Source organism: Neofelis nebulosa, chromosome 7 (genome assembly GCF_028018385.1).
Source record: "Neofelis nebulosa isolate mNeoNeb1 chromosome 7, mNeoNeb1.pri, whole genome shotgun sequence".
NCBI lineage: Eukaryota > Metazoa > Chordata > Mammalia > Carnivora > Felidae > Neofelis > Neofelis nebulosa.
In genome coordinates this window covers 35147959-35173044 of record NC_080788.1, presented here as the reverse complement: position 1 = coordinate 35173044, position 25086 = coordinate 35147959, and the positions used below count along the sequence as shown (strand labels likewise).

At 47.9% G+C, this 25086-nt stretch overlaps 1 protein-coding gene across 3 annotated transcripts in view; it reads left to right on the top strand.

Annotated features, from left to right (window-relative positions):
- The window catches only part of THSD4 (thrombospondin type 1 domain containing 4), a 573132-nt gene that overhangs the window by 92105 nt on the left and 455941 nt on the right, over nucleotides 1-25086 (top strand). For all 3 annotated transcript variants that reach the window (XM_058737196.1, XM_058737198.1, XM_058737197.1), the window contains one exon: nucleotides 22616-23063. In XM_058737196.1, the coding sequence (XP_058593179.1) occupies nucleotides 22616-23063 (448 nt within the window). The remainder of the gene's footprint in view (nucleotides 1-22615; nucleotides 23064-25086) is intronic.

Below are 25086 nucleotides of genomic sequence, written 5' to 3'. Positions count from 1 at the left end.
TGCAGCCGGGATCCCGGGACCTGGGCACACCTCCTTCTGCCCTGTCTTGGTGCGACCTGTGGGAAAGCCCTCCACAAAGGGTGGCCTTCTCCTGGGATTCAGTCTGAGCACCGGCACCTTGTGGAGGAGGGGAATTGAGGCTGCAGGTCTTGGCCAACAGGTTCCATGATGGTACTCACCAAGTCTCCCCTCTCTCCATGCCCAAGTCTGTGTCCTGGTGATAGCTAAAGGGGGAGGGGTGGGGAGAGGAGGGTGCTAAGTGAGCCCGGCCATCAGTGCCACAGTGCCACCGCTCGCCTGCGAAATTGAAGGCGCTCCTCAGTAGAAGCCGCCCCCCCTTGATTTCTGGAAATGAGCACCCACAGGCTGGAGGGAACTGGAAGGAGCCTTGTTACTGTAGGATTTTCCCTTTTATAACACATAAACCAACTGGCTTTCTTCTCATTCCTGACATGTCTGGTGATGATGAAACCCAGAGAGAGTCCTGCTGCCAGAGTTCAAGTGCATAACCTAGTAGAAACCTGTGGCGAATGTCTATTGGCCCATTTAACTCAGCTTCCACAAAGACAGGATATGAGAATAGACCCCACTCCTCTTTGACGTCGAGTAACTTTCACTGCTCTGGTGGCCAAAGAGCCTGCTAACAAGGAGGCCTTCCTTCCCGGTGGTCTTCCACATGCTCGCCTGCATTAGCCAGTTTTCCTGATCATTGCGTGTGTGGACCAGCTGGAATCTGGGGAATGGGATGTTTGATGGCTTTAATTGAGAGATTTTTCAAGATAGGGAGCGCTCCTCCCCTCCCCCAGTACGTGTTGCCAAGTTGAGAACTTCCAGCTCCTGGAGACAGTTGTGAGAGCCTGGGACGTTGGAAGTCACAACCTTGAAAATCATGGCCGCTGTTTCCATTGGGCGTGTGGCACTCGGTGTGTCATAGCCCTCAGGTGTCAGAAAGGTTGGGGAGGGTGGGCTTCCCAGAAGTTCTTTGGGGAAGTGGAGCTAGTTTCCCGTCAGCAGGTAGCCTGGCTGGACCGAGAGGCCTTTGCCCGGACTGCGCAGACCCACATCTCAGGAGCAGCTTGTGGCCAGTACTCAGTTGCTGCTTTTTGTTTTTGTCGCGTTGTTTCAGACGTTGGTCTTCAGTCTCAGTAGATATCTGACTGCAGTCTCCTCACCAGTCCTTCAGGTGCCAGGTCGGGGGTGGGGGGTGGGAGCTAGCACATCCGGAGAGGCTGCAGACTGCCTGAGAGTGAAGAGGTCAGCTCTGGAGTTGTCAGGTCTGGTCTCTGTGCCCAACCCTGCCCCTTCCTAGATGTGTGTCCTGCCACATTGCTTAGCTTTGCCCCCAAGGGGATGATCCCACCCCTGCTCCACTGGGCTGCCGCGAATTGGACGATTCATACAAAGTGCTTAGCATAGTGTGGGGTCACCTGCCAGCAGGCAGGTGACGTGGCAGAGTCACTTCCACATGCCAGGCACGCTGGCAGACATTTTCCATCACACCTTCGTCACAGGCTCGTGTGGTAGACCGCTATCGTTCCCGGTTAGCGATGACAGACTCGAGGGTCAGAGAGAACATGCGTAGATCAAGGTCACACAGAAGGAAAAGCGAGAGAGTCAGGGTTTAAACCCATCTGTGCTGCGTCCTGCTCCTGTCACACTCGGACTGTTAGAAAGCCTGCTTCAAAATTAAAGGGAACACTCATTGTTTAAGCTAACTTTTACAAATGAATGTCTCTCTGAGATGAGGGACATTTGTCTCCGATATTCACTTCAAAGATTTTAGCATAGTACGGGCGCCTGGGTGGCTCAGTCGGTTGAGCATCCGACGTCGGCTCAGGTTGTGATCTCACAGTTTGTGAGTTTGAGCCCCGCATCAGGCTCTGTGCTCACAGCTCAGAGCCTGGAGCCTGCTTCGGATTCTGTGTCTCCCACTCTCTCTGCCCTCCTCTGCTCATGCTCTGTCTCTGTCTCTTTCAAAAATAAATAAACATTAAAAAAACAGTCTACAAAGTTTTTAGCATAGTAAATATATATATACACACACACATACACATGTATATACACACACACACACACACACACACACATATATGTATACATGTATGCACACACACACTGTAAGTGTCTCCACCGTGAGCTCCAAAGTCTATGTGGGAAGCCCGGGGAAACACCAACTGGGGACAGTCAGCAGCTGGCTAGGCAAAACCTTAACATAAAGTTATCTGCTTTTGTTATTTATTTATTTATTTATTTATTTATTTATTTATTATTTATTATTTATTTATTTAACGTTTTGTTTATTTATTTTTTTAATATATGAAATTTATTGTCAAATTGGTTTCCATACAACACCCAGTGTTCATCCCAAAAGGTGCCCTCCTCAATACCCATCACCCACCCTCCCCTCCCTCCCACCCCCCATCAACCCTCAGTTTCTTCTCAGTTTTTAACAGTCTCTTATGCTTTGGCTCTCTTCCACTCTAACCTCTTTTTTTTTTTTCTTCCCCTCCCCCCATGGGTTTCTGTTAAGTTTCTCAGGATCCACATAAGAGTGAAACCATATGGTATCTGTCTTTCTCTGTATGGCTTATTTCACTTAGCATCACACTCTCCAGTTCCATCCACATTGCTACAAAAGGCCATATTTCATTCTTTCTCATTGCCATGTAGTATTCCATTGTGTATATAAACCACAATTTCTTTATCCATTCATCAGTTGATGGACATTTAGGCTCTTTCCATAATTTGGCTATTGTTGAGAGTGTTGCTATAATGTTTTGTTTATTTTTGAGAGCATGAGCGGGAGCAGGGGAGGGACAGAGAGAGAGAGGGGGGACAGAAGATCTGAAGCCGGCTCTGTGCTGATAGCAGCGAGCCTGACGCAGGGCTCGAACTCATGAATTGTGAGATCATGACCTGAGCGGAAGTCAGACGCTGAGCCACCCGGCGGGCCCCAAGGTATTTGCTTTTAAAGGCTGCCTCTGGAAATCGCAGGGCTTCATTAGTAGAGATGACCTAGCAATTACCTTTTCGTGTTTTGCTTTCATTTTAATTGCATCAACGTTCTTTGTGTATTGGCTGTGAAGCAGGCAGTGTGCTAGACACAAAAAGGACCGACAGGTGAAGGAGGCGTGGTCTTTGAGGACTCCGTGTTTCCTGAGGAAGTAGCCCCCGGCTGACCACCATAATGGAGCTGCACCTGTCGGGGAGCAGAGGGTATGGGAGCACAGGGGGGCAGCTCATTCTTGGGGAATCAAGGGAACTTCGTAGGGAAAGGTACTTCCTTAAAGGAGGGGTTTGCATTTCTCGGGTGAGAAAGAGCTACAGAGTACTTTATGGATGGCTGTGGCAGGGGTTTGGTGACACAAGAGGAATGAGAAAGGCTCCTTGTTCTCCAGGGGCTCATGCTGGTGGGGGAGGGGAGAAAGACAAGCAAACAGCCATTTACAAGCCCAGGGCTCTCTTAAGGGGGATGCCCAGGGCATGGAGAGAAAGGAAAGGGAAAGAGAGAGAAGGGCGGGAGGGAGGGAGCCAGGGAAGGCTTCACAGAGGAAGTGATGACTGAGCTGAACTAGGAAGAAGGATTTTAGCAGAGCTCAAGAGCGAGAAGGGCGTTCCTCCAAAAAGCAAACTGTAGGGGCGGAGACCTGGAGGCTTGCGTGAGCTTGTCAGGTTCTGGAAGTCGTCAACAGTCTGATGGGGCTGGAGCACAGGCTGTGGATGAGGGAATGTCCACAGGCTCCTTTCCAGGGAGGGACTATCAATCAAGTAGTCCTAAAGGGATTGCACTAGAATTTCTTTGAGAAAGACAGTTCCTGTTCATACAGATGACCAACCCTTTTCCATTTAAAAGCGTGACGATACTTCCCGTGTATAGTCACTCTGAATCTCTCCTTAATGCCTTTGTCATTTTCAAATGGCTATGCCACCCCGTATCTCATGTACATGAATCCCTAGAAGCCAGGGTTACTGGTCGGGAGCTAAGGCTTGCTTCTCTAGTTTTGCGATAGTTGCATTCGCTTCCTATTGATGCGGTTAACACTTAACCGTAAAATCAGTGGTTTAAAACAGCACAGATTTATTCTCCAACAGAATAAATCTTCGGAAGCCAAAAGTCTAACATCAAGGTATCAACAGGGCTGGGTTCCTTCTGAGGGCTTCAAGGGAGGATTTGTTTCCTTCCCTTTCTGGCTTCTAGAGTCTTCCTGCCTTCCTCGGCTGGTGGGCCTTTCTGGCCATCAGTGCACCCCTCGCCAGCTTCTGTAACTGGCATCCTCCTCTCCTGCTTGGAAAGACCCTTGTGATTACACCGCACACACTCAGGTAATCCAGGATTATCTCCTCGTTGTGACATCCTTAATCACATCTGCAAAGTACCTTTGCCACATGAGGTAACATTCACAGGTTCTGGCAGCTAGGACGTGGGCATCTTGGGGGGTGGTGGGAGCATTATCCAGCCTACCGTAATGTACTTGCCTTTTGGGCATCTCAAAAATACCCTAGCGATAGGACAGTTTCCATGCTAGCAGGACTGCTGGCCACTGCACCACATTGTGTCTGGTAATTTCCATGGGAGATTCAGCTATGCTGTTTCCCAGAAGAAAAAGAAGAAGAAAAACGAGGCTTTCCCCAACCCTCCCTTAAGTGTTCTTCTTTGGACATTCAGTATTAATCAAGGACAGTGACAGCAATAAAGTTGAAGGTAATAGTTGCCCGAGGCAGCTGGTGTTGAATAAAGAGCTCTGTTTTCCAAATCCAGAGTCCAGGGTCCAGTTCCCAATTCTTATGAATGCTTTCATCTTCGGGCCAGTCACCTCCTCGGCCTTACTTTGCGTGTCTGTGCCGTAAAGGGGCCCTATTCCATCCGTTAAGGTCTCTCGTTCAATATTGGCACATTACGGAAGTTCATCTAGGGTGATGGAAAGAGAAGAAGGCGGCTGGAAGACACAGTCCTCAACCATGTTCCCAAACACGCTCAGGAATGTGATGGTTTTTCTTCTCTCAAGATACACCAACATCGTTACCCTCATAGCAGGGGTTTTTCGTAAAAGTGCCATCCACATGTCTGACCTCCTCTTGGTGGTCTCCCCCTGGGGGTCGGCCCTTTTCTATTGAAAGCATTCACATTTCTTACCTCGGAGGGAGAAAGCCCCAGGCTGGGAGTCATTATATCCCACTTCCTGTCTGCTCCATCATCTGCTAACTGGATGACCTTCCGGAATCACTTAATCTAATCTATTAAATGTGGATAATTGTATGTCCCTTGTCTACCACCTAGGCCCATTGAGAGGGCCAAAGAGGTAACAGCTGTACAAGTACTTTGAAAAACGTAAGCTGTGTTCTGAAACAGCATGGCTTGTTTTATTGTCATTGTCATTTTATTGTCGGGCATCTATTACTTAAAGTTTTATTATCGTCACTGTCCTTGATTAATACCGAATGTCCAAAGAAGAACACTTAAGGGAGGGGTGGGGAAAGCGTGGTTTTTCCTCTTGTGTTTTTCTGGGAAACAGTATAATCTTTGGGTTTTAGAGCCTTCTGTCTCTTTCTGTAATTTCTTGTATGTGTGTGCACATGTATGCATGTGTGTTTGTATGTATGTGTTTGTGTGTGTGTGTGTGTGTGTGTGTGTGTGTGTGTGTGTGTGTGTTTGCTTGGAAGGTCCATTCATTTAGAAACAGGACAGACAGGATCAGGCCTAGATCACAGGCTTTACCTACCCTTTCCTGCCTTCCTGGGGAACTATCCCTGACTGTGGGTAGGAATCATTTGTTTTTTCAGCTCCTCCTTTTGTACTCACTTTCTTGGAGGTGATTTGCATTTCATCATTAATAACTCTGGAGCAATATGTTATTTCTGTCCTGAGGGCCCCTGGAGCCGAGTGGACCCCTTCGTGATGCTGGATGGGCAAACTTGCTATTATTAATTAAACTTCAGGAAGCCACATGCCATTCTCCTGACCCTCCATCGATACCTAGGGAGTCTTGTTACATACAGGGAGGCAGAAACCACAAGGCAGGGAGAAGGGAAATCTTTGGCCTTGTCTGCATTTCTCCTTGGAAAACCTCCCCCGTGATCTTGGGCAGTTAGCAGAGCAAAGCAGGTACATCTGTTTGAAATGCACACTCTGCATTTTTGGCATTTTTTTTTTCCTCCTGCAGGGAAATTTTGTTTCTTTACCTTCCGAAGCAGGATTTCCACTTAGTTCTTGAATTGTTTGACAAGAGGTTACCCGTTGATGCTAACCAGATAAATGGTGTTTTAATACGCTTTGGTTTCTAAATCAGAAACCTTGGCCCTTTTCAGTGAGAGAGCTTTGTAGCAGAGCTGGGCCCACTGGTATGTATGTTTCTGCCTGTAGGTTAGGAAAGATTGGAGCCAGATTTTAAGCTTGAGTTACTCTGATCTCAGACAAGGCTCCAAAGAGCCCTTGTTCATTTCTTGTGGCATTTCATTAAGTGTCAGAAGTATTTCATTAGTTATCAGAACAGAGATCACATTTGCCATAAGAATGCTGCATTGAACTTCCTCCAAGTCATTCATAACTCCAGGTTCCAGAAGAAAGATATGATGGGCTACGGAAAAAATCTGACTACAATATGTGTGTCCCAGAAAGGGGATCTCAACTTTGCATCTGGGACCCCTAGGGCTTCTCCTTGGATGCATGCCTGGTGGCAACTTGAGATGCCTTCGTGTGAGGACCGGATGGGGGACACATTCTGGATGCATGGGTTACTGTCGTCTCCTTCTCGGATCCTCCTTGCACATTGCTGATTCAGCTGTTGTGACGATAACCGTCTTACGGCACCTACTATGTGCCACGTCATTTACATGTGTGATTCGAGCCTCAGCCAGCCCCATTTTACACTTAAGGGTTCCAGGCTGAGGTAGAGAAGTCTGTGGCATCATGCTCCTGAAAGGGGCAGAGTGGGATCTGAATGCAGGCTTGCCTTGACTTCCGTGTCCCCAGTCTTTTCACTGCCACTCCAAGCCCATAATGTGTACCCGGGTGATTCACGTATACGTGAGAGGGTCTGGGGCACAAGTACTGTCTGTGGCCTCTCTGTTGGTCCTCGTGGCGAAGCGCTAACAGCTCCTTACGGGCTTTTGGTTCCCCTCTGTTAGCAGTAACAAGAACAGTCACAAGCAATGTTTACTGAAGGTTCCCAGTGTGTCATAGGCTGAATAATGGCCCTCCCAGAGATACCAGGTCCTAATTCCTGGAGCCTGCAAATGCCAACTTCTTTGGAAAAAGGGACTTTGCGGGTGTGATTAAGTTAAGGATCTTGCGATGAGGAGCTCAGGCTGGATTGTACAGGAGGGCCCCAAATGCGACCCAGAGTGTCCCTCTCAGACATTGGCAGGGGGAGATTTGATGCCAGGAGAAGGTGATGTGAAGACAGAGAGAGGTTTGAGGATTCTGTTCTGGAAGATTGGAGTGTTGGGGCCACTAGCCAAGGAATGCCCAGCCGCCAGAAGCTGGAAGAGGCGAGGAAACAGATTCCTTCTCCCCTAAAGCCTCCTGAGGGAGCACACAGCCCTGCCGACTTCCCATTGATACTGATTTTGGACTTGTGGCCTTCAGAAGTAGGAGAGACTGAATTTCTGTTGTTTTAAGCCACCAGGTTTGTGGTAGTTTGTTATGGGAGCCCTGGGAAAACATGGTATATAAGGAAGGGCCCTGACGCATAAAGTGTCCGTATGTTCCATTTTTTTAAAAGTTTTATTTTTGAGAGAAAGAGAGACAGAGCACGAGCGGGAGAGAGGCAGACAGAGAGGGAGACACAGAATCTGAAACAGGCTCCAGGCTCCGAGCTGTCAGTACAGAGCCTGACATGGGGCTCGACCTCGTGAACTGCAAGATCATGACCTGAGCCGAAGTCGGAAGCTTAACTGACTGAGCCACCCAAGTGCCCCGACATAGTCCCTTTTTTATATGCGTAGAACTCTGTGCCTAGAGAGACGAAGGACAAGCCGTGGGTCCCAGAGCTAGTAGGCTGCAGAATAGTAGGGACTCCAAGGAGAGTCTGGCTCCTAGCCTGTTCTTCACCATTTTGTTATTCTCCCTTCCTGCCCTCACTCCTTTCTCACTCCAATGCCCCCTAGGTCAGGCCTGGGTCAAGATTAGGACCTTCCTTTTCCTCTTCATGGTTTGACTTTGGGACTTCGGGTGCACGATATTGTCTGTATTCCCTTGTCAATCTTTTCCATACAGAAACATTTAGTCCCCCGTGGGCCACGTGCACCCAGCAGCAGTGAGCTAAGATTTCCCTTTCCCTCAGTGATTGGAACGCAGGTCATTGGGGACTGGTGCTGAAAATGATTCCTTTCTGGATTTGGAGGGAAACAGTAATTTCTTCCCCCTGTTTTCCAGTAAATTCTCATTCCAAACAATCCATCCCTGTAATCCTTTGTGAATGGCGTCCGGTATTTATAAGCTGTGCTATATTGCAGCTGTTTGAGCTCCATAAGAGCTTACCATTCATTCATTCAGTAACATTTGTTAATATTACAATAATATCCGTTCACGCAGACTCACAGCTCGGACAGGTTGTTTCATGTCTTGTAGACTCAGTTTCCTTGCGTGTACAATAACAGTAATGACCCACCGTGCTGTCTGCAGTGGTGGGTAAGTGGGATAACATACGTGAACCATTCGGCAGGTGTTCCGTAAATCATCGAGATCTGAATACTGAATTTATTTAAATACATGATGCTGAATATCTTGGGGGTTGGAGTAAGACTCCAGAGAAAATCCCTCTTTCTTCTAGTTAACGGAGAGTGACAGGCCTACAGCCAAACACTCGCCCTCGTGCAAAGAAGAAAGTGATGCATCTTCACACGTGGTTATTGCGCTTGAAATAGCTCATATTTCTTTATCGTAAGAAAGGAAAAAAATGAAGTGGTGTAATGTATGTGGGTACATAGAAAGTGGTTGTTAACAGCACCGGAAAGGCATCTAGACTAGGAGAGAAATGCCATTGCTTCCTTCATGGGCCTTTCACGTTAAAGAGGGTCAAGAAACGCAAGTGGCATTATGGTCACGATTTTGCTGTTACATTAATGAATTCAGCAGGACATAGAGCAAATCATTCTTCAGCCTGCTTCAACCTGCCAGGGGTCAGCCCCCGAGGCAGGGGGCACTGTTTGAGAGTCCCCAGGGGAGAGGGGTTAGGAGCTCACATTTGCTTAGCACCTGCCCGGGGCCAGGCACCGTGCGCTGCAGGTAATCTCATTTGGTTTCCCCTAAGCCCCGGTAGTCCTGGAGGACTGCTCCGGTTCGGATTACATCCCACGCCAGCAACTGGTCGGACTCCCAAGAGGACTCCTCTCAGTTAACACTGGAGAAATGAATGCATTTACTGTTCTTTCACGCAAAGCCGGCTCCGTACCACTCAGCCCACACTTGGCTCTCTGCCTTTGCAGTGGCCCTCACATGGCAAGGTCGGAGGCCCTGTGTCTCTCACCTTCGGGAAGTGCGGCCACCGTGGTAACCACCGTTTTCGGGGTGCCACTGCGGGCCGAGCCCTTTGCTAGTCACTTCACCTTTCTTATTTCATTGAATCCACATGGCAGTCACGTGAGGTAGGCCCTCTTGTCCCCATTTTAGCGCTGGGGATGTGATGTGGAAGGACTTGCCCCTGATTACACAGGGGGGCTGATCTGGCTTGTTGACGGAATACCTGGGCTTTCTACCATCCCATCTTAGCACTTTTGTCGTAGTCGGTTTCTTACCCTCCTCACTCTTCACGGATGCCCTGCCTTACTGGGCAGGGCCGTCATCTTGGCTCCCAGCTCTCTAGTGTTAACTTAGCCTTAGCTGGACACGCCTTTCTGTTGGACCTCCGCTAGTGCATTTTTCGCTTTTATGTGAGTCCAAAAAGATTCCCCATCCTCTAGCCAGATTCTTCTCTCCACTGGGAGAACACACTGGATATCAAGCCCCAGATGTCCTTGTGCGGTGAATACTCTGCTCACCTGTAAGGGGTGTCCTGGGGCCACTGCACACTGTTGCTTTCCGTTGGTCTGATACTGGTTTGCTTGAACACCCACTCACTTGTCGTTATTCCACCCTCACTGAGCCCACACTGACTAAAAAGCACCTGCCGATTGGTCCTGGAAACCCAAGATCACTCAGATGCACAGCAGCACCAGTGAGCGCAATGATACTTATTCTTAGGGACACTTGGCTGATTTTCAAACACGATACTCGAAACAAGATGGAGCAGCCTGGGGATGACATCTGAAGCAGAATCTAAGTCCTCTCCCGGGTTTGCTCCAGAAGGACTGGGTCTGTTCTGAAGGCTTCTCCTCTCCTCGGTTTTATTTTTAGGCATGTGTGTGGGGCAGCCCTATGGACCTCACCTCCTAGGAGGCCAGCAGATGGGTCATTGGGGACGGGGTCTTCTTGAGACTTGGCTTCCTGGTACAAAAAAGACCTTTCAAACTCAAAGCTGCTCTAAAACCACCTCTCTGCTTCCTTTACTGGGTTGCTTGCTTCTGGGGTCCTCGTAGTGTTCCTGAATCCATTTGTGAAAAGACCTCTTTCCTTTCTCTTGTTAGTACAAGTGTACCTTCTCCTTCTTCTTCCCTCTGCCATCCCTCCCCCATTTATAAGCCTTCCAGATCCTTCTTCCCGGAAGACTCAGAGCAAACCTGTCCGCAGATTCTCATGCTGGTCTTTAAATGCAGGCCTTAAGGACTTTCCGAAGAGCAGCAACAGATCCGGCCATACTGGCTAATGTACGTGACGGTGTGTGCCACACAGTAGGCAACCAAGAAAGCTTTGGTTTTCATCATCTTAATTTTTATTTCGTTAAGCGGTCAGAGTTTCGCCTCTTACCTCCTGCAGATCCCAGATAATGCATTGCCTGGAACAGCTCTGGCAGGAGTTTCAGTCTTCTGAACTTCCAAGAAGACATTTGCACTCAACCTAAACCACTTGCTCCCAGCCTCTTTGAACTTAGCACATGCTATCCTTTCTCCCTTTGGCAGGCTACATTGCTCACAATGGAGCAGGGTGAGTTTCAGGACCCCGGGGCTCTCTTTCCAGTTTTAGGCAGCAGACTCCTTTCTGTCCAGCTTGCCTTGGATCACGTGGCTCCTTGGTGAACACGCGGGTCTGCTCTCCAGCTGCTGTTCCCTTACATTTTCCCTCCCCTGGAATTTGGGCTCGCGGGGCTTTCTAGGTGGTGGCCAGTGGTAACTGACTTTCAATTTCACCAGCCTCCTTTGCTCCCCACCAGATGTGTGGGGCTGTCTTGCTTTCTTGCTTAGAGGAACTCAGAACCTTTTCACCTCTACTAATTGACCCACAGAGCTAGGCTTTATTGGCCCATTGGTTAGAACGTGGAGCAGTTAAGCTGTGGTCTCTCACGTGTGTTATCTCGACAGATGTTCCCAGAGTGCCTGGGGTTGGGGCTGCTGCTGATCTTGGGGATTATGCGCACAGGGTCAGAAGGTGACACGCCTTGCCCTGGAGACCCAGAAGTCTCTGTGAGGGAGCCAGGCCCCTTACCTAAGGATGGTACTAAGATTCAGTGTTCCTGCTACCCCGATGGGTGTGCGGGCTGCCCCCCCCCCCCCCCCCCCCCGCAGAGGTCTAACTGTGTGGGGTAGCTCAGGGGAAGCACATGAGGCACTGATATTCATGTTGAGCTTGGAAAGCTATGCCGGCCCAGAAGTAGGAAGCGTAGAATTCCAGGTGGGGCCTTGGAGGCACAAGAGGTCTCGGTGTGTTTGGGAGGCATTAAGTGATCTGTTGTGCCTGGAAAATGGAGGGTTGGGGGCAGGAGGCGGACATGAAGATTGGAGTTGAATCTGGTAAGACTGAGACCAGATGATGAAGAACGCGACATAGGACCTACTGATTTTCCTTAAAACCTTCCAGATTTGAACTTTATTTTCTAGGCAGAGCTGAGCCACGAGGGTTGTTGTTGTTTTTTTTAAAGTTTACTACTTTATTTTGAGGGTGGGGGGAAAGAATGCGAGCAGGGGGAGGGGCAGAGAGAGACTCCCAAGCAGGCCCCGAGCTGTCGGCGCAGGCCCCAGTGCGGGGCTCGATGAGGGGCTCAATCCTGAAATCAAGACTTGGATGTCCGACTGACTGAGCCCCCAGGCACTCTGAGGGTTTTTTTTTGTTTTTTTGTTTTTTTGAAATAGAGGGTAATGGCCAGGGCTGTGTTAAGAAACATAAATCCAGTGGAGAGAGAAGTCAAAGTGCGTGAGCTTGCTGATCCTGACTTGGGTACTTGATGGGTGGAAGTGGTGTTAGGCAGCCTGGGAATATGCACGGGGGTGTTTGTCATCACCGAAAGTACCACACTGGGCATCACTGTCATTGCTACTCCTTACATAGACTGTGTTGCCCAAGCACGTCCAGACTCTAAAGAAGCTCCCTACATGGACATCAGGCTGGCGATGGCCTTCGAGGATCTCAGATCTTCCTGGGAGTGTATGACCTGTCAGTTATTGACAGTGACATTTCAGAAGAACATTTGGTTCCCTGATGATTTCTGCCCCCTCAGTCTTTGAGGCTTAAGGCCTATTTATAAGTGTGTATTTTATATCCCGTCAAAATGTCTACATGTTTAAGTTCCTCACTTCCTTTCTCTTTGTAATGTTGTGTATTTAGCAGACATAGCCTCAGGGAGGGTTGTGAGGGGAGGTTTCTGTATTTGCTCCTTACCATCCTCCCACATCCATACACAGCCACACTTTTAAAAATGCAGTGGAAAAACAGTTTAGTGTCTTTCTTTTTAATATTGCTTTCATATATTGAAAGCCTGTGCAGAAGGCAGAAAAAAACATTTTTTTACCTTTTTATTTTAATGCCAATGTGGGTAGCACATAGTGTTAGTCTCAGGCGTACAACAGAGTGATTCAACACTTTCGCACATCACCCACTGCTCATCACAACAAGCGCACGCCTGAATCCCCATCACCCATTTCACCCATTCCCCCACCCACTCACTTCTGGTAACCATCAGTGCTATACAAAGTAAGAGTGTTTCTTGATTTGTACCTGTCTCTCTCTCCTTTTTTCCCTTTTCTTGTTTGTTTCTTAAATTCCCTATATGAATGAAATCATATAGTATTTGTCTTTCTCTGACTCATTTTGCTTAGCATCGTACTCTGGCTTAATCCATGTCGTTGCAAATGGTAAGATTTCGTTCTTTTTATGGCTGAGTCGTATTCTACTGTGTGTATATATCACGTCTTCTTTACCCATTCATCAGTTGATGGACACTAGGGCTGCTTCCGTATCTTGGCTATTGTCAATAATGCTACAATAAACAAAGGGGTGCATGCATCCCTTTGAATTAGTGTTTATTTATTCTGTGGGTAAATACCCAGCAGTGTGATTGCTGGATTGTAGGGTAGTTCTACTATGAACTTTTGGAGGAACCCCCATACAGTTTTCTGTAAGTGGCTGCACCAGTTTTCAGTCCCACCAACAGTACACATGGGTTCCCTTTTCTCCACACCCTTGTCAACACCTGTTATTTTCTTGTGTTGTTGGTTTTAGCCATTCTGACAGGTGTGAGGTGGTATCTCATTGTAGCTTTGATTTGCATTTTCCTGATGGTGAAGGATGATGAACATCTTTTCATGTGTCTGTTGGCCATCTGGATGTCTTCTTTGGAGAAATGTCTGTTCATGCCTTCTGCCCATTTTGTGATTGGATTATTTGCTGTTTCGGGGTGTTGAGTTTTATAAGCTCTCTCTATATTTTGGATACTACAGAAAAAACATTGTTTATGGTAGTACAAAGGATAAGAAATGACAAATGAGTCCGCCTCAGCTCCTCCCCTTTGGGTCTGCCTCTCAGTGGAAATCATTCCCCAGGTTTCGTTTGTACCCTTCAGGAATGTATCTTGCATATACGCATTTTCATATACTTGATACATTTTTTTCTCTCTTCTTTTTCTTCTTATCACACAGACAGGAGCATGGATACCCTCGGTTTAGTGTCTTCTGTGTCTTGTTGTTTTCCACCTAACTGTGTTTTGGAGACCATTCTGTATCAGTATATATGCATCTGCCTCCTTCTTTTAAACAGCCTCATAGTCCTCCAGTGTCTACGCACACCGTCATTTAGCTCCTCGTTCCCCCGCTTAAGGACGCCTGGGTTGAACTTCAAGCACGTAATTTATAAGTTACAACACAGATATGCAAAATGCCATTTATTTTTCTATAACCAGACGTGGTTCGTGAGCCCCTGTGTCTGCTGCTGTAGGACAGCTGCCAGTTTTCGGAGATTCGGATGCTCAGACACCGCATGTTTAACGTGATCGGTTCAGGGCTTAGGCTTAGTTCAGTCAGGATTCTCCCCATTCTTTGCATTCTACCCTTCTCCCGGGGCGTGGGGGGGGGGGGATGTGGCTCCCAGATGAGGGGCTCCTGTGCAGTCTTGCTGAGGGGAGCAGGGCGTCTGCTGTGTCTCAGTGGCTGCCTTCCACCCTTTGCAGTAAGTGCTGCTAACGTCCCACAAAGGCTCCTCCGGGATGACCCCTGGGGTGAGCCCCTCTGCCATGAGACCTCCCTCCCACGTCCTGCTCAGGTGCTCCACGAAGCTGGCAGGTCCCTTCCGTCTCAGGTTCCTACATGCATCTGGAGTTTCTATTGTACCCCACCCCAAAGCCGGAGCACTGTGGCCTAGTCTCTCGTTACTGCCTCTCATTTCCTTCCTCCTCTGCCTGCTAATCGAACTCTTAATTTCCTTTGGTTTGAGAAGATAACTCCAAGGTCATAGTACCTTCTTCACATTCTACAGTATAAACTGTAAGCCTGCTCTCCATGCCCCAGTCTTCGGCTCTTGACCAAGCTCAGCTTTTCAGATTCTCCCCTTATGGTGATCTTTGGGTTTTCTCTGGTGCTGTACTCAGCAAGGTCATTCCAGAAGCACTGTGTGGAAAAGAAGGGATTACTAAGAGGGTCTAATGCACTGGCTGGTTCCTGGAAGCATTGTCCTACCAGGGTTGTTTCTGGTGTCCTGCCAGCTCACCAGGGCTGACCGTGGACCCTTGAGCCCCTGGCTCTGTGTACTTCTATAAGCACATGAGGACATAATTCCTGGGCACCTGGGTGACTCAGTTGGTTGAGTGTCCGACTTTGGCTCAGGTCATGATCTCATGGTTTGTGAGTTCAAGCCCCACATCGGGCTCACTGCTCTCAGCACTGAGCCACTTCGGATCCTTTGTCCTGCTGTCTCTCTGCCTCTCCCCTATGCACACTCTCCAAAAATAAACAAAACATTAAAAAAAAAAAAAAGAAAAGATAATTCCTAGGTATGATTCCTACTGCCTAGCATCTTTTAAAATGTTTATAAAAAACCTCTGAAAAGATGAATTTGGTCATACCGATGGATTTTGGAAAAACATTTCACTTGATAGTAATTGCAAATGACATTGCCCTCCCCTCTCCCCCAGCTTAAGGCACCAAGTGGAAATGCTTTGTTTCCTCAATGAAGGGAGAAAGGGAGGAAGAATGTGCGTATTTGGGGGTTTGGTTTGGAGGCAAACATCAGATGCAGCACCCGACCCACCCTCCCTCCACCCCCCCACCCCCCCTCCACCCCCCCCCACCCCAGTTTGTAACCAGGAGTCTGTGATACTTAGCTTTGTATTTCTTCAGGCCTGTCTTAGGTGTGGAGACAGGCCAGCTAAGTGTGCCCCCAAAACATTGGCTTAGTAAGAGTTTGGTTTTGATATATGATAGCAGCGTAAAGTGCAAAGGTGGCGTAAAGGAGTCCTTGAAATCATGTGGAGACTACTCATTAGATATAGTAGGAATCGGTGGGATCTCAGGCTTTCTCAGAAGCATCTGGTGCAGGGACTTCCAACCACCCCTGCTTCTGTCCACCATCTCCAGTAGTAAATAACCTCCCATCTCACCAGCCTCCCTCCCATCTTCCCTATGGAGAAATTGATTTCTGCTTACCTGGCCATTCAACTCAGGTACCTAGATGCAAAGGAATGCCACTTCTCTCAATGCTGTGAAACCCATAGCCTCCAGGATCAAGCAGGGCAAGGAGACCTTCCTCTGGAGTGGGGGCAGTTGGCCTCATTGCGTGCTCCCTTCACGGAGGTCCAGCTTCCTCAGAGCGCACAGGCTCAGACTCCTGGGGTTCCTCACAGGCCAGTCCCAGGGGCTGCTGGTCTGCTGGATACAGCGGCCCCTGTGTGGTTCATGTTAGCACAGCTGAGAGAGGCTGAGCCCCTCACAGGGACTTGTCTGAGCTCTAAGGCAAAACAAAAGGGGAATAAACATGGAGAGTATAAGAAATACAAACAGCCTGGCTTCTGGAGGGCAGACTCCTCTCTCTCTGCCCATCCCACTCTGTACTGAGCAAAAAAGTGGGAAGCCATCCTGTAGCCACAAGCAGCTGACCCACAGCCTTGCCTGGGTGGCTCTCCAGCTCTGACAGACATGCATGGCACACCCTTGACCCCATAATTCTTCCCTCCTTCGGTGCATGAAGGCCGAGTCCCAGCCCCTGCTGAGTCCCCCTTGACATTCTGAGAACCTGTTCCTTCTCCAGGTATTTGACACCAGGAATGACCTCTCCCGGTGGATGAGACTTTTATTCTTACATAGAGGGAAGTGGTCGTAGCCTCAGTGCCACCATAGTTTAACAGTCTTTTAATAAAATGTAATATTTCATATAGAAAAAGTTGAACATGCGTTAATGGGAAGGGGGATTTTCCTTCCTTTGGCAATAGTGGTTTGAGTCACTTGTGCATTTGTTATTTCGGTGTTTCAACAGTTACTCAACACCTACCGTGTCATTGTGCCGGGTTCTAGAGATACAAGACACATAAGAGGTATCCCTGCCCTGTGGGAGCCTACAGCCTGGAAAATTAAGGCAGACTAAACAAGTCAGCCTTGTAAAAGATGATTGTGCTGTGACACTTCCATGGGGTCCAGTGGAAGGACAAAAGAGAAGGACCTCGATTTTATGCAGTGAAGGGATGGGGTGGAATTTGAACCGGGGAAGGCATGACTCAGGAAGTGGTGCTTCAGCTGAGTCCTGAAGGGGGAAGAGGTAGTTAGTCCAGAATATGGTGGTGGGGACGGCAGCCTAGAAAGGAAGTGGCATGAGCGGAGCATGGGGAATCAACTGGGCTGGTCCACTGGGAACCTCCCCGGAGCGTGGTGGGGGTGGTCCATGGGGTGCCAGGGCCATGACCTGGGAGATGTAGCAGAGGCCGTGTTGTGCAGGCTGGGTGGCAAAGCCAAGGAGTGTGGACTTCAAACAGAGATGTGGGGAGACTGGAAGTGCCAGCCGGCTTCGGGGGATGGTGTGGTACTTGGGCGTGAGACAGAGCAGTGGTTTTCACTTTGTGGTCCTCAGACCACCAGCATCGGTGTTGCCTGGGGACGTGCTAGAACGCAGATTCTCAGATCTGGCCCCCGATCTCCCCTGCCAGACTCTGCAGATCGGTCTGCCTGTTTCAGCAAGACTTCCTGGTGATTCCGATGCTGCCCAGGTTTGAGAATTGCCGAGCTGGAGACTATAGGAAGAACTAAGAGAACAGTGTTATAGGGCGAAAGATGATGAATTTGGGCTCGAATGTGTTGAGTTTGCAATGTCTTGTGGGAATGAGTAGGTGGAGCGTGATCCCAAGACCCACAGCATCGGCATCATCTGGGAGCTTGTTATAAGTGCAGAATCAGAGGCCCACCTAGACCTCCTGAATCAGAAGCGGTATTTTGACAAGATCCCCAGGCGATTTGTGTGCATGTCCCAGGTGAGAAGCAGACTCCAGTCTGGAGGTCAGTGGGGTATATATGGCTGATACTCAGGAGAGGGGTCTGGCCAGGCAGTAGAAATATGGGGTGGTGTCTGTACTCAAATCATCACACTGGCCAGGACTAACGTCACAAAGCTGTACAACATCACACATAATGAGGCCCTGGATGACAGCCAGCCTGTTGTAAGGAAAACATTATTTGCAGCCGTTATCTCAAGAAACAACAGTTTCCCCAGACACCCACAGTAGGTCATTGGAAGAACCAGGACTGGAACCTGGTGTCAGAGCCCTTACGGTCAAGTTCTTGTCATTAAGCCGCCCTGTGTGGGAGGGAGGCTCCGCATTCACTTATGTTGTCAGGGCTCGAAAAGCCAACTAGCAGAGAAAACATTACCCATGATGCTCAGTAGATGCTCATAGAATCCACTCCACACAGGTTTGTCCACAGTTGTTGAAAGAGATGATAGAAAACAAAATGATAAAAACTGTTTTCAGGGGTGCCTGGGTGGCTCAGTTGGTTAAGTGTCTGACTTCAGCTCAGGTCATGATCTCGTCCATGAGTTCGAGCCCTGCATTGGGCTCTGTGCTGACAGCTCAGAGCCTGGAGCCTGCTTCGGATTCTGAGGCTCCCTGTCTCTCTGCCCCTCCCCTGCTCATGCTCTGTCTCTGTCTCTCTCTCTCTCAAAAAATGAATAAACGTTAAAAATAATTTTAAAAATCTTGCTTTCAGATTCAAAAAGTGCATTCCTATTGGTAACCTCAATTTGCTCTTTACGACATCACTGTAAGTAGATAAGACAGGAGTTATTCATGGTCTAAGTTGTTATAATTAACATACCATAAAATTCATCATTTAAAGTGCGTAATTCAGTGGTTTTTATTATATTCACAGGGTTGTGCAACCATCACCACTAATTACGGAACATTTCCGTCACCCCGCAAGGAAACCCCATACCCTTTAGCTGTCACTCTCTATTGTTCCCTCCCCCAAGCCTCTGGCAACTGCTAATCTACTTTTTCTGTGGACTTGTCTCTTCCGGGCATTGCATATCAATGGAATCATAGAATACGTGGTCTCTTATGTGTGGCCTCTTTCACTTACAGTGTTTTCGAGGCTCATCTATGTTGTAGTATATCTCAGTACTTCATCCCTTTTATGGCTGAATAATAGCCCATTCCTTGGATATACTATGTTTTGCTCATCCATTCATCACTTGATGGACATTTGGGTTGTTTTCTGTCTCCTCACTGTTATGAATAAAGCTGTTATGTACATTCATGTGCAAGTTTTTGTGCGGACATATGTTTTCATTTCTCCTGGGCATATACCCAAGATTAGAATTGCTGGGTGATATGGTAACAATGCATTTAACTTTTTGGGAACTTCTAGATAGCTTTCCAAAGTGCACCATTTTACAGTCCCTTCGAGAATGTGTGAGGGTTTCAGTTTCTGTACATCCTCTCCAACATTTGTTGTTACTTGTCCTTTTTATTATAGCCCTCCTAGTAGGTGTATTTTATAGGTAAGAAAACGGAGGGTACATTGTTTGCCAAGGTTCTTAGAGCTAGTAAATGGTCAAGCTAGAACTTCTTTTAAAAAAGCAAATACATGCTGTATGTTCTGTGCTAGGCATTATTTAAGTCTTTTGCTCTTGCTGTTTATTCTTTATAGCAACCTGTAGGGAAGGTATTGTTATCATCTTTGTTTACAAATGCATACAGGGTGGGACTGGGCCTAAAGCGGGGCCCTTGGGCCCAACATTTAAGGAGATATCACTGTCATATTCCACCAGCACCTGGACGACCCTTAAAGGTTTCATCCTGTGCCTCCCTGGCCTCATTCTAGTTCCGGTCCTGTTTGAAGAGACTGAAGCATCAAAAGATTGAGTAGCTTCCCCAAAGTTGCATTAGTTATTAAGTGGCAGAGCTGGGGTTCCAATTCAGGAAACCTGGCTTCAGAGTTCAAGTCATTAACTACCTAGGCCTTCAATGTCCAAGCTGGGCCTTTTCCATTTCTTTCTCAAACCGGAGTTTCCAAAATTAGCCAGAACTTTGACGAGTGAGGAATCCAAAGTAAAATCCCACAGATGGGTTATGGGAAGAGCAAACAGAACTAACTGACCTCAGCCTCCCAGGTACCTACCACATATTCTCCCAGAAGAGCTAACTGACCACACGGTTTCCCTTGGCCACATCTGTGCTTATTATCCCAACTCTGCATAAATCTGCCTAGTTTTTGCAGGCCACCCTGCCAGTGGCCAGATGGACTCTGTCCTGGTGGGGAAGAGGCCATCCCGAACCATCAGGATGATTAGCTCTGGCCGCTGGAAGGAAAACACATGCTCTCTTAGCCCAGTGGGGGTGAGTCTGCCCCTGATTCCAGGGTCCCGAGTCAAGTATTCAGAAATCACATCTCTCATAATCACACCCTGACTGGCTGTTCATTCTCTTTAGCCCGTGTATCAGAGTTTGCTGGTCATTTTTTTTTTGAAACATCATCTTTCCAGTGGTGCTGCTGTTTGTGTGGGTTTGGGATGGCTCTGTGGTATAGGCCGAGGCTCCCGTAAGGTGATGTGAATACAAAAATGTCCACCGGCACTTGTATGCCTAACCTCCGCGGGGTGATAGGCGGCCTTTGGAAAGACGCTCACTCAAGTCATCATGTTCTCCCTCTGCAGCCTCTGTTCCCCAAGGTCAGGATCAAGTCGGTCCCTAGCGGGGAACCTGGCCCAGGCCAGCAGACTTTGGCTATATCCCCAAAGCAGAGGTTTTTTAAGAAAATTTATAGCTGTCATCCTCCATCAAAAATGATCACTTTCGTGGTCACGTTCTCACCCTTTTGTTTGGAATTTCCATTCCTCAAAGCTATGGGTCTCTGGACCAGCAGCCCCTGGGAGCTCATTGGAAATGCAGAATCTCAGGCCTGGCCCCAGACCCGCTGAATCAGAATCTGCCTCCAACAAGATCCCTCGCTGATTCCAGTGCACCTCCACGTTTGAGAAGCACTGCTCCACGTGTCCTCATTTCTCTATTACCCTCAGCTGGGGTCTCCACCCAACACTGGCTTTGAGGCTGGAATTTTTGGTAGGCTTTCTGATCTTAAAAGAAAAGATGCACACACGTACAGAAATTCTTTCCCTCACCTTTACATGATGTCATTCATTTTACCTGGCCTGCCGCAAAAAAGAAAATGGCAAATTACATCCAAGCTATATATTTTTAAGACTAACTTCTTAATTGCATCTCTCAAAGCAGCACACTGGAATCCAGCCCCCCCCCCCCAATCATTAACAGAGTCCCAAGTGTTGCCAAGACTAATCGAGAAATGCCGAAAGGCAAAATAAACACTGTAGTACAGTTTAATTCAAAACCGTATCAGCCAAGAATGAAGGTGCAATTAGTGATAAAGATGTTAATAATTAGTTGTGGTCTGTTAAATTTTATATTCAGTGGTTACATAGAGTGAAGAAAGAATTTCCTCATGAGGACAGAAATTAATGTTTCACTTTGATTGCTATTTTAATGTGCTTATTTTAATGGGGCCATCCTGTAGAAACCCTTGGGCACATTTCCAATTTTACAGAAATGTAGAATTAATTATTATGGAAGCATATAATTTGCGAGCTGGAATGACCTTCGTGGTTATTAGATCCAGCTCAGACATTTTAGAAGTAAGTAAGAGTTGGATGATTTCTTCAAGTCCTTCAGTAGCGTATTGGAACCTTGCTCCCGAGCTCAGACTAGTGACAGTGAAACCCTTCTCACATCCCTGCAGACGGGAGCACTTCTCCTGGCCTCAGAATCCCCAAATCATCCTGTGTTGGTGCTCCTGGGGCCTTTACCTCACCTTGCATCATGTCCTGGTTGTTTGCCGTTGTGAGGTTGGGGGCTTGGGAAGCATATCTGATTCACTTCTGTATTCTTGACTGTTCCTGGCTCTGTATTTTGTAAACCATAGGTGCACAATAAATGTACATGCAGTGTGATATGCAGGAGCTACTTTATCCCGTTCACTAGAGCTGACTGGGTCTTCATAGTGGCAGCTTGAAATCGGCCACGGTGGAAGTACTTACACCCTGGATGTAGACAGATGGCACAAATAAGGGCTTTTCCTCCCCCGGGAAGCCAGTTATTAAACACTTAGCAGCACACAACTGTTTCCATGATTTTTCTCAGGTCTCACAAGGCAACAGGTCTTGACGATCTAAAGATTATACCAACGTGGAGATGACCGTTTACCCACCGTTCAGCGTGGGTTGCCTCCAGAGTGATGGGGTAGCCAGTTATTCAACCTCTTCTAATTTCTTCAGGGATTAAGTTTGACCCAGTGCAAGTCAGGCCTCAGGACTGCACTAGAGTGTGGTTGCTTAGCTAAGCTCCACTTACCTGGAAAAGCTATTTGGGCATGAATGGTAATGGAAACCGGTCTGAAACATCAGGCACAGTTGAGTGAGAAAAAAATCCACAGATTATTTTCAGAGAAAACAAACGAACAGGAAGTTGCTGTGGCCGAAATTATAATTATACCCTTATACTTCTCAAAAATCCCTCAGTGGCTCCCTACAGCCTACCAACACACCCAAAGTCCCCGCTGTAAGTCACACACTGACCACAGCTTACCCTTCCAACCTCATTTTCAGCCACTCACATTGCCCACCTTTGTTGTACTTTCCAGCCTCTGTAAGAGCCTGTCTACAGAGAGAGCCAGCTTCTGTGACGCTCCCTTCTTCCCAAATGCCCTCCCTCTCCCACCATAGGCTCCATCCCTACCTGGTCCCCTCTATCATGGACCACAGCATCTGGGTTAACATGAAACTCCCTGTGACTCTGTTCCTCTCCTCTTGTGTGTCGTTCTTTAGGAGCAGGACCCGCGGTCCCATCGGCCCTGGCAAGTACGGATATGGCAAGGCCCCATACATCTTACCACTGCAGACGGACTCTGAACACTCGCCGCAGAGGCTTCGGAGGCAGAGGCCCTCGGCCCGGCATTCCAGGTCCCAGGGGGCATCTGGTCCTAGCCACGGCTACGGCCTGTCAGCCCACCGGGCTCCCCAGCACGGGCCTCTGTACCAGAGTGACAGTGGCCCTCGCTCTGGACTGCAGACCTCCGACGCCTCCCTCTACCAGATGCCTTTGACCCACGACGGAGGCTTTCCGGCAGCTTCGAGTCTCTTCCATGGCCCGGAAATAAGCAGCAGCCGCAGCATGGGGGCCCACGGGGCAGCTCAGAGCTTCTCACAGCCTGCCCGGTCCACAGCCATTTCCTGCATCGGGGCCTATCGGCAGTACAAGCTATGCAACACTAATGTGAGTATGCACTGCCTCACACTGGGCCAGGAGACAGCTGCTGGTCCCCCTTCTGCTTGGCCAGCGAAAACACGGAAGACAGCACAGGCAGGGTCTTTTAGGCCATGTTAATACCCCTCTTTATCTTCTCTCCCTTTTTCTCTCCGTGTATTCTCCGTGGATACTTCTCGTTTTCACCAGGTTGTCACTGTAGTAACTTAGGAGTAACTTCTTAAATTGCTCACTGACAATCACTGTTGCTACAGTGTCAAACATGTCAAACAACCTCCAGATTCTCAGTGACTTTATAAACGGGTGGCTAACTCAGGGCCAACGGTGGTGGTGCTGAAGAGTCGGGGGGAGCTTTGCCTCACATCAGTACCAATCCAGGAAGTCTCCTGCCGTCCCAGGTGTGAGCACTCTGGATATTGTATGCAGAGAAAGTCTGATCGTGAATAACTTGCTAAAGATTGCATAGCGGGGCGCCTGGGTGGCTCAGTCGGTTGAGCGCCGACTTCGGCTCAGGTCACGATCTCGCGGTCCGTGAGTTCGAGCCCCGCATCGGGCCCCTGGGCTGACAGCTCAGAGCCCGGAGCCTGTTTCAGATTCTGTGTCTCCCTCTCTCTGACCCTCCCCCATTCATGCTCTGTCTCTCTCTGTCTCAAAAATAAATAAACGTTAAAAAAAAAAAAAAAAAAGATTGCATAGCTGATCTGTGGCAAAGCGACTTCTAAATGGAAACTCCCCGACAAGACTAAATGTGGTTTTTAAAAAAATACCAGTTTAAAGACTGTATACAAAAGAGAAAGGGATAAGAGAACGTTTAAAGGTTAGATTTCCAAGCTGCTATATTTTTCATTAATAATTTAATCTACCTTAATATTCTGTTACTGGGTAACAGGACAGCTGTTATATATTAGCTTCAATTCTCTCATTAAAAATATATTTCCTGCTATAGAGTCCATAGAAATGACTTAATTTGTGATTTTAATAATTCCTCTGAATGCCTGGATTGCTTTCTAGCTTTTCTTCCACTGACAGACTTCAGGAATTATTAATTTTTGTAAAGCAGTCGTTTTTCTAAAGCCATTACTAATCAGTCAACCATTAAGTCTTAATTAAGCATCGTTGCTTGTCTTATAACAGCCCGGGTGCCGTGGAAGATGAAAGGAAGGTCATATTATCTATCTCACAGAGTTAGGAGGATCAAATGAAGTGATATTGAGAAAGGGCTTTATAAATTGAACAGAAATATTTGTGTCCGTGATCGGACGTGGCCCCTGTTCTTGAATATCTTTGCTTTCCTTTTAAAGTGAAATGAATTCATTTCTAAAGTAGAACACGTTGTCCCATTGACTTGTATATTTCTTAAATTTGAAGACCACATAAACCAGAAAGAGATGGAAGCAGAGAGAGGGCATTTGGCAGGTATTTCTGTCACTTCGCCTACACTTTTCAAGCACGCATGGTCTTGCTAGACCTTTCCTGCTGACGGCAGGGCTTCCTCTCTCCATGTAGACGTTGTGTCCTCTCTGGGTGCTGGGATGACCCCACTACTAAGGACATTGAACTGCGAGGAATCTTAGACACTTCTGGTGAATTTATGACGTGGGCCATCATTTTGGCAGTTGGCAAAGTAACATCTCAAACCCAGGACAGAGAGGTGAATGTCGACAGAGGATCATACAGCTTTAGTTCCCTTCTCTTGGCTGCAACATGTCCCACAGTGTACTCCCCAGTGAACCCCATTATCCTGAGACCCATCCCACTTACGCTTATTGAGTGATGTCACTCCCTAGAGGTCCCATTACTGCCTGTCTTCTTCTTTTTTTTTTAATTTTTAAATATTTATTTTTGAGAGAGGGAGAGAGAGACAGAATGCGAGCAGGGGAGGGGCAGAGAGAGAGGGAGACACAGAATCCGAAGCGGGCTCCAGGCTCTGAGCTGTCAGCACAGAGCCCGACGAGGGGCTTGAACTCACAAACTGCGAGATCATGACCTAAACCAAAGTTGGATACTTAACTGACTGAGCCACTCAGGTGCC